Source organism: Candoia aspera, chromosome 1 (assembly GCF_035149785.1).
Source record: "Candoia aspera isolate rCanAsp1 chromosome 1, rCanAsp1.hap2, whole genome shotgun sequence".
Lineage (NCBI taxonomy): Eukaryota > Metazoa > Chordata > Lepidosauria > Squamata > Boidae > Candoia > Candoia aspera.
Window position 1 is genome coordinate 282,487,985 of NC_086153.1, and position 12,075 is coordinate 282,500,059.

Sequence of the window (12,075 nt, forward strand, 5' to 3'; positions counted from 1 at the left end):
TCTTTTCACCATCCTCCAGGGAACAAAGCAGTAACTCTCATTTTGTTGTAAAGCCACAGTGCCTCCCCCAGCTACAGTGGCAAAATGCAAAGAGATTTCTGTCCAAGGTTGATTTTCAAAAAGGAGATATCAACTTCTTTATTTCACAATATGGTTTAAAGACAAAGATGAATTTTAGCAAATGATGCTCACAGCCGGAAGTATTTTTTAAATGTATTTCTTGTATGTTATGATCCTGTGGTAACTCATATTAAATAATAGCACACTAAAATATCAGTGTCGATGGCAATATATTATTACAATCAAATAATTGAAAGATCTGCTAAGTAATAAGGTGCCAGAACTTAGCATAAGTAAGGTGTGCCTTGAAAATCTCTGAAAATGTTATCTCCCTCATCTCAGAAAACATGACATCCAGAGCGTAATTCATACAAAATTGAGTGATCCCCAAATTGCAAACTGGCTCTGAATGGGGAAGTACCACTCAAAACCAAAGGTGAAAAATCTCCAGGACTGGATGCCACCCACCTCAACCCATAGCGACTCACTCTTGCTGAGGTTGAGTCAGAACCTGTTTTTCTCCATCCAGATCCTCACAGCCTCCAAATACTGGGACAGAACCAAGACAGCTTCACTGGGGCAGCCAAGGGCAGATACGTGTAATTGAATATCAGAAGGCCTTACCCATCAGCTTCATGTTGATATTAAACAAAAACAGGGAAAGAATGGGCACTTCACAAAAGAGAGGCCTAGGACTAGATTTTCCCCCTCCCCAACAGTAACTGGAAACAACCCCAGAGAAAGGATGATGACTACCCCAACACTAAGCTTCTCAGTCCCCTGAGCTGATCCAAAAGAAAACTATTGTCAGTTATATCAAAGGCTGCTGAGAGATCAAAAAGGGCCAGGTGGGATGCGCTTCCCCCATCCTGGGCCTGCCATACATCATCAAAAAGTGTGACCAATGTGATCTCAGTACTATCTCCTGGCCTGAAACCCAACTGAAAGGGGTCCAGATAATCCATTTTCTCCAAAGTCCTTCAAAGCTGCAGTTTGATCACTTCCTCAGCAGCCTTCCCAAACAAAGCAAGGTTGGAGAATGGACAGAAATTGCCCAGCTCCATTGGATCCAGCAATGGCTTCTTGAGGAAGGGGTAGACTACTGCTTCCTTCAAAGATGGTAGAATCCCCCCCTCAAAGATGCATTTACCACCACATGGAACCCACCACATATCACCTCCCAAGAGGCCTTAACTCACTAATTCAGGCATGAGTCTGTAACACAGGTAGACAAGAACCTAGGACCCTATCCAATTTCTCAGGACCAACAAGCTCAAACATTTCCCAATCAAGCCGGATCTTGCCTGAATCAACTCCATGGGACCAGCATAACACGTGTCCAACTCAAGGTAGATCTGAAAGACTATCTGACAGATGCCAAGAATAATCCTCACAGTGCCCTTGCAGGTAATCCCCTGGTTTTTACTTAAGCAGGAGGGACCAGATCACCTAAACTAAAGCAGATGGATGTCAGGATGCAGACATAGTTAGAACAGAAAAATACATTTTGCCACTCTTATTGCTATGAGGTAATCCCTAATAAGAAAGCCAGTCTGGTGCAGTGGTTAGGGCATCGGGCTTGTAATGGTATGTGGGAAAGACCTTGGGAGATGGGATGAAGAGATGCTGCCTAGGGAACAGTCAGATAAGAGACAGCATAGCCCACAGCTGGATAGTGGGTGGAGCAAGAGGCTCAGAAGGGACCCTCTATAGCTTCTCTGGTTGTAAAGGAGACGGGAGATTTGAACTTTCAGACTTGCAAGATTCTGTTAATCTAGTTCCATTTTAAGCACGAAGCCAGCTGGGTGACCTTGGGCCAGTCACTCTCTCTAAGCTCTAGGAAGAAGGCAATGGCAAACCACATCTGAAAACCTTGCCAAGAAAACTGCAGGACTTGTCCAGGCAATCTCTAGGATTCAAGGCTGACTTGAAGGCACCAAAAAACAAAATGAAACAAAAACAAAACCCTAACAAAGGCTATTAGGTTTTAATGGAGCTCCTCACCATCCTCCTGTTGATGATAATGGCGCCATTTTCTTCAAAATGTAGCAATGCACCACTACTGAGGATTTACTGGATGGGTTGTCAAAATTTAGCTGACAGCAAAGAGATACTGAAAAAACTTTAGTCTGTCACTGCAATCTTGTGGCCGTGCAAATTTTGGCAGCCCAGATCCGGCAGTCCCAGCACTGCTGTGTTTGGGGGCTTTCTGCATACTTTTTCAAAGAACTGCTGGATTTCTGTCCTGCTAATACTACTGAGCCGTCATTTGTGAGAGTCAGAAACTTTTCGATATCCTATTACTGCAATCCTTCCCTTTTTAAAATGAAAGTGAACAGGGATTGCAGCGCAGACCTCTGCGTGCCAAGCATGTGCCGCGCGACAGACTTCAGCCTCCGCCGCGCGCACAGCGGAGAGAGGCCCTGACAAAGCCAGGTCGTTCGGGGACTCCTTCGAGGCTGACGGCAGCCGCCGCGAGCAACCTCCGCTTCCGAGAACAGGGTGCAGTTCTGCCTGGAGCCCTGCGGGGCAGCAGAGAGAGGCTAGGCGGGGAGAAGTTCTTTCTAAAGTTTCCGCTTCTCGCTGCTTCCGTTTCCTGGCCGGTTGCTCGTCCTGGGAGTTGTGACTGGGCGTTCGCGACCGTTGGGAGTTCCCCGAATCTTCAGCAGCTGCTGGGAAGAAGCGATGGTGCTGCTGGAGAGCGAGCAGGTGCTGCGGCCTAACCGCGACTGGCGGTGCCTTTTGGGGAAGGGCTGCTCTTTGAGCTCCAAACGCCGGTTGCTGGGAGCGAAAAGGAGTCTCCTCCGACCTGGCGCCTTTGTAGGGGAAGGCTGTGCTCCCGCAGTTCCTTGCTATGTAGAGCAGATTAGGCGGTAGCGGGCTGGGGCACGGTTTATAGAAAAAGTGGTGACAGTTCCAGAGGCCTTACCTCGGGTCTTCCCAAAGTCTGTATTCGGACCCCAGGAGCGGGACCGTTGGTGCGGAATGTAGATGCTCCCCCACCGGCTCAGAAGCCGACTGGCTAGCCAGGGAGGAGCGCCATCATTTCCTTCTTACTAAGTCACTATGTAAGGTTGTTGAGCCTCCCCCCACGCCCCCGGCATTTGTTTGCACGTGGGCCGCTTTAGATTGCAGGTAATGTCCAGTGCGTGCCAGAGGCACCAACCCAAGGCATGAGTTCTCTGCTACGTGTGAGTTCTCTTTCTGGCCCCACCTAATTTTGCAACTGTCATAGTACATGCTGAATACTCCTTGTCATGGGAGATTAATGATCACTGCATGTAACTCATTTGAAATAGAAGATGCAGTTCGAGAGTTTTGGCTCTGATGTAACAAGAGGTCTAGCTTAATGCAAGTCAGAATTGCTTTGATAGGTGAGGAGGCAATGAAATGTGCAGATTCAGTGCCTATCTGTGGCTCCATGAATAGAAGATTATAATATTACGGCTTAACAGCCAAATGCAGCTCTTTATATAGTTGGTGTGACTAAAAGCTTTGGAATGGGATTGTTCAGTAGCTAGAACAAGAAAATATTTCAAAATGGTTATCTCTGCAACAATTAGATGTTTTGTTTGTCTGCAGTTCTTGACAGAGCTAACCAGGCTTTTTCAGAAATGCAGGACCACAGGCAGTGTCTATATAACGTTAAAGAAATGTAAGTATTACATTGCTATTTGTCTCGCATTTACTTGTTGGTATTTTCTCATAAAATAAATCAGGTGAAGATTCTTCAGTGGTAAGTAGTTGAACTACAATTCAGTTAGCAAACGGCTGAACAACAACTTCAGTAATCTCAGTAATAAGTAACATAAAGAGTTGATTAAAAATAGGTATTTATGTTTACTCAAAACTTAAATCAGTGAGTAGAATGGATTATGTGTTTTTTTTTAAAAAATATTGACTTAGATCTGTGTGGGATCAGAGGTGTTCATTGCTTAAACATATTTTCCCTTGATCTGAATGTTTTCTATATTGAGTGCTTTCTACTTATGGGACAGAAACATCCCTTTTTTTCCTGACATAGTTTATCACAGGGATAGGGAATCTGTGGCCAGCTGCAGCCATTGATGTAGTCTTTAGCTGGGAAATTCTGAGCAAGTCCATATATCTTAAAGTTGCTGAGGTTAATACTTGTATAGTGGATTGGAGAAAAAAGGAATGTGACAATAATGGGATTTTCCCTACCTAGAGAGAGAGAGAGAGAGAGAGATCAAATTTCTCTGCTGCCCATCTCACACATGACAACTCTGGGCGGCCTTCAAATACTAAAAATAGCAAATCACTAAAAAACAATTCAATATAAATACATAAAAATACAATTGCAGGGTCTAAAATATAAAATATAGTATATAAAATATACAATTCAAGATGGGAAGCTCTTAATCTAGGCATCCCCACAGGGCCAACCACCCCCATGAATGGCTGTCCTCACTCCTATCCCAGGCCAGGTGGCATAGCCATGTTTTTACTCCCTTTTGAAAGGCTGGGAGAGTGGGGGCCTGTCTTACCTCTGGGGATAACTTGTTCCAAAGGGTGGGTGCTATGGCAGAGAAGGCCCTGTTCCTGGACCCTGCCAATTGGCAATACCTCATGGACAGGGTCCGTAGCATGCCCTCTCTCCCTGACCGGGTTGGGTGGGTCGATGTAACTGGGTGAGGTGGTCCCTCAGGTAATAATATTGCCTCCAATTCGCCTGACAGAAAATATTGCCTCCAATTCACCTGACACTGGGTTAACAGAAGATAGAGTGAGCCAATTCCTATTCTCTCCTTGCTTGAATCATAAGAATTACAAAATGGTAATAAACTCTGGAAATATAAACTGTAAACTTTTTTGTCTTATAACATGGGAGGAAAAATGTAGCAGCATTGCCAGGACTGGGGAGTGAGATGGGTCCTTTGGCTGTTAAACAACAGCTTCATATGTATTTGGTATTGTGAAACCTTATAATTGTGCCCAGCTTAATATAACAACCAGCATTCTAACAGAATTCTTGCCTTCCAGCCTGCAGTTTTAGCATTCTGATCTGTGAAGCAGTATTCAAAGCTGGAGAAATGTAATATTTTAACATTCTCTTGCCATCTTTGGATCTTATGTAATTTAACTCACTAGCTTTTATAAGAACTGTATATAACTTTGATGCTTCTGTTCAATATAGATGATGGTCGCACAAGACCAATCCCACGGAAGGGCCATCTTGAGAGTTTTGAACCTGTAGACAACAAATGTCTTCTCAGAGCCACAGATGGGAAGAAAAAAATAAGCACAGTGGTAGGTAGTATTCTGATGGAAAAGGGTGTTTTCTCACCATTGCATTCTTACATAAGTAGGGGGACAGACCTTATATAAAATGGGTAGTGAGTTTATTATTTTATGTATTTCAAGTTACAGCCTGACATGGGCACCTCAAGGCAGCTAACACTTTAAAATGAAATATAGACAATTTAACAAAAACAGGAGTAATCAAGTTCAAAGGAATTAAAAGGTCTGGAAAGAGAAATGCTTCAACTCTTCCTGAGAGCACTAAGAGTGGAGGATAACACAGCTTATGCAGCTGTGTATTCTATAGCTTAGAAGTGACCCAAGAAAAGGCCCTCTCCTATGTACCCAGCAGATGAGCCTCTGAAAGCACAAGCATCTTGGTTATTGATTGTAGTGATTAAGATCAATACAAAGAAAGATGGGCCTTCAGATAATCAGACCCTACACCAGGCCTGCATACCATGCAGTCTGCTGTTGTTTTTTAAAAACTATAAAAATCCACTGCTACCCTGAAAGATGCGCAGCTGAGTGCCTCCATGCCTTACCAACGCTGCCAGCTCCATCGCTGCCACCATGGCACTAGCCGCTGAACAGCTGATTGGCTCACCAGCTATTCCACTGTGCCCGCAATTATTTTTAATTTATCAATGTGGCTCTTCCCCCTCTACGAGTTGTGCAGCCTGCCCTACGCTATTTAGAACTTTAAATGTGCTGAGAAAACGGGCAAACAGCTAGATATTTCAACTCAGGCAAAATATGGGCCTGGCATTGTGTTCCAGTCAGGTTAGCTGCTGTGTACCAACTGAGGCTTCCAGTCACTCTTCAAGGGTTTGTCCACAAAGGAGTATATAACGAATGCATGAACAATTGCTGCCAGATCTGGTGAGCTCAAGAATGCTCACAGCTGTGCAGATATATCATGTTGCAAATATATTCCTTGCCAACACTAGAGATCCAAAAACATACTAATTATCACAAACACAACATTATGTCTGATTGATTCTCAGTATTTCAAAACTATAAATCTACACATTTTGAAGAGTTTTCGTTGTTCTCCTGAAAAATGTGTTATATGAATTATATTATGATGTGACTTCGACAGTAAATAAATTTTATTGTTGTTATTTTGTACAGTTCAAGGTTATATACATAATGCCCCTGCCTCGTTTTCTCCACAACCACCTGTGAGGTGGGTTGACTGAGAAAATGTGACTGACCCAGAGTCACCCAGTTGGTTTTCATGCCTAAGGGAGGACTAGAATTCAGTCTCCCAGTTTTTAGCCCAGCACTTAACCAATACACCAAACTAGTATATAATGTATTAATTCCAATTTATCTGAATTTATTGATCAGTAGAACCAGCTGTTCTTGAATATATTGGTTCATCAAGCAATAATTGCTTTTATCATGTGATTGATTTCTTACAGGTGAGTTCAAGGGAAGTTAACAAATTCCAGATGGTAAGTTTATATCTATTCACTTAGACTTCAGATTTTTTTTATCAGTTAATTTCAAATTTTTACAGTTAACGCATGACTGAATTGAAACCCATTATAGGAAAGCGTAGCTGCTTTATCTCTGCAAACATTTTGAGCCAGAGATTAGCAGTTTCTTGAAAGTTGCTTTTTTTTTTTTAAAGAAGTCTTGTTTTTGATTGCAGGCATATTCGAATTTGCTTAGAGCTAATATGGATGGTTTAAAGAAGAAAGATAAGAAAAGCAAAAACAAGAAAAGTAAAGCAACACAATGATATAAAAGAACATTTCTCCAAAGAATGGACCCATGTTTTTAGCCCACATTTTTTCTTTATGTAATATCTTATCTTTTGACTTCATTTCCAGCTAGTAACTGAACAGCAAGCATCTTACACAAACAGAGCGCGCTCTCAGGATTGTGATATGCAAAAATAAATACCCCTAATGCATATATTTGCGGCACCTGATTTATTTTGTATGTGCCTTCGTTTTATTTCATTAAGGAGGTTACTGGAAAATCTTCAACTTGTGAAATAAAAAAAAAACACTGCGGAGATTACTCAGAAAAATAATTTTGATGTAACCATTTATGTTTAGTGCATGCAAAAGTTTTATGAGTGGAATTAAGATTGAGGTCAACCAAGAACTTGTGCTACAACTGGAAAAAGATTGTCAATGGTTTACGCATCTTGGCTTCTAAGGCGCTTTTACTGTGCTTGTGCTTAACATAATTTTTCATATTCATATTGGACTGAAAGGTGTTTCTGTTGCTTTTGTTAAGCCTGGCACAAAATAAGTGTTCTATCATTTTAAAATAATACTACTTTATAGTGGCAGGACAGCTAACCAAACTAATCTAAAGAAGCAAGTTTTGCATTCCTAAAACAATTCTGGAATCATCAGATTAAAATAGTTGCATACAAGTTTCAATTGTTGCAGCTGGTTTTGGAAGAGGAACAAAGAATCCAGCTACAACAAACCTCAGAACTAAAAATGATGAAGTTTGCTTATCTATTTGGTAAAATCATTGAAGTAACTTTGAACCACTAGTATCTTGATTCTTAAATATTTGTGCTGAATGTACCACCTGTCAAAACCGTTTGATTCTATGGGACCTGTGTGCAAACAGGACTATAATTAGAAATATGCATCTTATCATAATTATAAAACTGAATTTGGTCCACAGCCATAGATGACATTTTTCTTTCATTAAACTATGTTACTGTTTAACTGTATATCCTTGTACAGGTTGTTCCAGCTAAACAGAATTTGGTGACTTAAGTATTGGAAAGTATGTGGTATTCAGTGAACCCATTTATGCAAAATAATACAGAAAATAAGACGGTTGTTCAGAAGAAGGGCCATTTTAGAGAACCTGACTGGTTAAGAAAACATACTCACTTAAGGCTAAGTGCAGTTAGCTCCTATGATAAATTAGTATAAATGACTGATGCTCCTATTGAAGTATCTTTATACCCACTAAGTAATTATATAGTTGTGTGTTAAATGTTGTATGAATAATGAACTAGCCTGTGCCCTTAAAATGAATGGGGAAAAATCTCATCCCAAAGGGTTCAGGCAAAAAAGAGTTAAAAGGAAAGCCTAAATCTGAGCTGTCAATCAGACCTAAATGTGTTAATCAAGGTAGTGAGCAAAGACAATCAAAATACAAAAAAAAAATGTTAAATAGCCAATCAGGAAGATTTCCTTCTCAGATGGGCTTTTAAAAAGTGGAAGAGTGAGTTACATTTTATCTTTGTTGCTGGTGGGAGGAACAGAAACACCCCTGCCCAGCAGTCTTAGGACTAGTGGAAACTAGATGCAGATTAGAATTGTTGCTATTTTATGAAAAATGATTTAGCAATGCTGCCTTTCCTATACTTTGGTCTACTTGTTCTGCCTTGGTTCTGTGTGTGTGTATATTTGCATATTCCAAGTCCTGGCTGAAGGAACAACAGCTGGGATTAACCCATTTAGAAGTAATTGTTTTCTTTTTTTCTTTTCCCTTCTTTCAGTTCTTAACTAGTTTCCTTAATCTTGACATACATAATAAAGATTTACGTTCTTATTGAGTCAGCACTGTCATTCTGAAAGAGTTTTTACCTTAGAACCAGCTCATTTGGTCAAGCTCCCCCCCCCACCAAAAAAAAGCTGGTAGAGGGGAGGTTGCCACTGTACCTATGCCTGAGTTATTTGGGTATACTTGTGTTTGCGTGAATCCCACTACAGTCATCCCCTTTACAAATGTACAAACACCACCATTCCCTTTTGGGGGAGCAATGCTATGCAGAATGCAGAAAAGGAGTAATGAATGGTAAGCCAAAAAAAGACACACAGTAAGTAAAATTAAACTAACTAAAACCAGTTTTCCCCATACCTTGATTACAGCTCAATCCTCAGGTGCTCTGTGATGGCAACTATATGACAAGCCACATCAACATCTTCCTTTCATAGTGGTCATTTAACTCTTGTATTCAGCCTACATTCATACTTGACCTTACTGTGCCTTTTAAAATTTAAATTAATTATTTTACACACAGGCTTAAGTACCTCATTCCTACTCCATTCAATTTATTTCTGTGTTTCTCCTGACATATTCAATTTTCCCACTTAACAAGGTGAGTAGAAACATGCTGCTCTACAGCCATTTTCAGTTCTTTTGACAAACACTCCTTGCAACAGGACACATTCTAATCACTACCTTTCTACCAGCATTTGTACTTTCTAAAATTTTCCATCTATTTTCCCATCTTTTATAAACATTCTTGATACATAAATTCATCTACTTGCACTAGTTTTTCAGCATTTCTGTATAATTTCCAACTCTTTATTCCATTTACCTTGTCAAATTTTCAGATCATGCTCCTTATGTATCAATCATATATTTGCTGCAGATAGTTGGATTCACAGCCAATAACACTGCATCGATTACATGCATAGTGTGTGTACATTCAGTCCCCAACCACCACCCTAACATTTATTCCTTAGGAATCAAGTTACTAAGTTATTAAACATGAAAGCTTAATTTATTAAGCACTATATCCAGTTGGGAACTCTTTCAATAATTCCTTGGGTCCACACAACTCTGATGTGAGCCCTGGAAAATTACACCAACAGGCCCAGTGAGCATACCCATACCATCTTCAAAACACCTTTTTGATTCTATATGGATCTGAAGCCAAAAGTGTTTTGAAGATGGTATGGGTATGCTCACTGGGCCTGCTGGTGTAATTTTCCAGGGCTCACATCAGAGTTGTGTGGACCCAAGGAAGCCATGTGCAAGTCCTAGAAAAGATGTATCTTCTTAAAGGAGGCACTGACAGGTGCGGCATGCATATCCATTCCCACTTCAAAGCATCTTCCACTTCAGATCTGCTGCACATCCCTGCTCTACAGACTTGAATTTGATCATAGGTCCATGCAAAATATTCACACTTTGATCTGAAGAAGTGTCTTCCCATAAAGTGCAGAAGCAATTACCTGGATACCTGGTTTAGAAGCAACAGGAAATTCAATACAAAAAAGTATCCATGTTAGAGAAGGAAAATAGATGTGAAAAAAGCACAAACTCCAGATTCACTTAGTAACCTCCTCCCTTATAAGAAGCACAGGAGACCTTAAAGAAAGTATTAGCTGATCCCACTGAAAACAAAATCCAGACCTCCAAGTGTCTCAGCCTCTTTCTCCCCTATAAATTCCTTTCAGCTCACAATAGTAGGGTAGCTGGAGATTATTGCTTTTCTGTTTAGCCTACATTCCCAATGTCAAAAGAAGTGGAAGGAGATTCATGGGATAAACAATGAAAACTGCAGTTACGGTACTTGAATTTTTCAAACCCAAATACCACCATCTGCTGGTTTTACTTTAAGCAAAGACAAGTGCATCCTAAAGTACCAGAAGATTATTTTATTTTGAAAAGGACTGTACAATATATTTTGAAAAGATTTACACATTTAAAGATGCCAGCTGAGGCACATGAGCTCAACGTAATACTTAAAAGGCAGCGATTGTCCAAGGTTTGCCTGGGGAATCAGCAACATCAAAGTGCAATTTTCCTTCACATAAGTAATTAGAAGTACATGTTTTGTCCCATTCATTATCCTGACTTTAATCCCTTAAATATTCGTAACTAAAACAGGATTTTGTAGTAGTCATCTCTGTAACTGTAGAGAACAAGGACCGGCACTCTGCAAGAAAGAAAGAAAGACAGAAAGTTGAGAAAACCTAGCTGATTTTGACAAGAGATGCTCTTTTATTTCAGTTACAGGTTAGGGCTACTTCAAGAGGCCAGATAAATTCATCCAACAGCTATTGGACAAATTTATCTTTGTGCTAATCCATACATAGTAGGGTCCTATCTTCTATTCCAATTGAATTCACAGTCTCTGATGGTTCAGGATTTTCACATTATGATGGTTCTAAATTACAGCTCCTTTACTGAATCCAACAAAAGGGAAACCACTGAGAACTCAGTAAGCTTTTAACACCAGAGTAGTGTTTTTCAACCTTGGCAACTTTTAAGATGTGCTGACTTCTGGGTGGGGGATTCTGGGAGTTGAAGTCCATACATCTTAAAGTTGTCAAGGTTGAAAAACACTGCACTAGAGGTTTTATTCAATGTCAATCTTTGATACTGTGGAATCCTTGTAGAGTTTATACATCCTCCTAAAATTTGCGAAATGACCTTCCAGATTCAACATGAGAGTCTTATACGGTACTGCTAGTATGCATAAGAATACTTACTTCTTTTCAATTTTGATGGTATGGATTTCATCACAAACTTGTTTAATATATCTTTGCTTTGGCAATCGAGACATCAATTGTTTCACAGTTGTATAGAAAGCTTGGTCATCAAACTGAGAAGATGGAAAACATTCAAACAAATATCTTACTCTGAAACAAGGACTGCAAAAAAGCTAATGCTGAGAACGTCAGGATGCTTTTATTTTTTGGATGTACATATAGATACAAATCTCTGATTTCTTGAAAAAGTGACTTACAGAAAAGGAGTATGTTAAGTTTCTTCTATGCCAGGAATGAGATTTTACTTACTTCATATAACAAATGAACATTCAACTCTGTTTAAGCATTTTAAAATCTCAAGTTATTAATTAAATCCACCAGTAAGACCATTTAATTCATAGGCTTACCTCTAATGATAAGAAGTGCATTATAGTTTCTTTTGGTAGATCGACCTGCAAAAAATAAAACATAAAAGCATTATGATAACGTAAACTATGGGATACAGTTACATTTGCTTCACTTACAGCCCATGTAA

General features: G+C 40.1%; 2 protein-coding genes across 2 annotated transcripts in view; one reads left to right on the top strand and one right to left on the bottom strand.

Annotated features, from left to right (window-relative positions):
- The first annotated feature begins 2,645 nt into the window (after positions 1-2,645).
- SRP14 (signal recognition particle 14) lies at positions 2,646-7,248 on the top strand. Its single transcript, XM_063289966.1, has 5 exons — positions 2,646-2,769; positions 3,643-3,715; positions 5,219-5,331; positions 6,750-6,782; positions 6,983-7,248. Exons 1-5 carry the CDS (start codon positions 2,746-2,748, stop codon positions 7,070-7,072), a joined length of 333 nt encoding a protein of 110 aa, XP_063146036.1. The 5' UTR covers positions 2,646-2,745; the 3' UTR covers positions 7,073-7,248.
- A 3,239-nt stretch (positions 7,249-10,487) lies between these two features.
- EIF2AK4 (eukaryotic translation initiation factor 2 alpha kinase 4) overlaps positions 10,488-12,075 on the bottom strand; it is a 50,664-nt gene continuing 49,076 nt past the window's right edge. The window contains exons 37-39 of the mRNA XM_063289968.1: positions 11,948-11,992; positions 11,541-11,653; positions 10,488-10,984 (exon numbers count right to left, since the gene is read on the bottom strand). Coding sequence (XP_063146038.1) covers positions 10,927-10,984; positions 11,541-11,653; positions 11,948-11,992 — 216 coding nt within the window. The 3' untranslated portion in view covers positions 10,488-10,926. The remainder of the gene's footprint in view (positions 10,985-11,540; positions 11,654-11,947; positions 11,993-12,075) is intronic.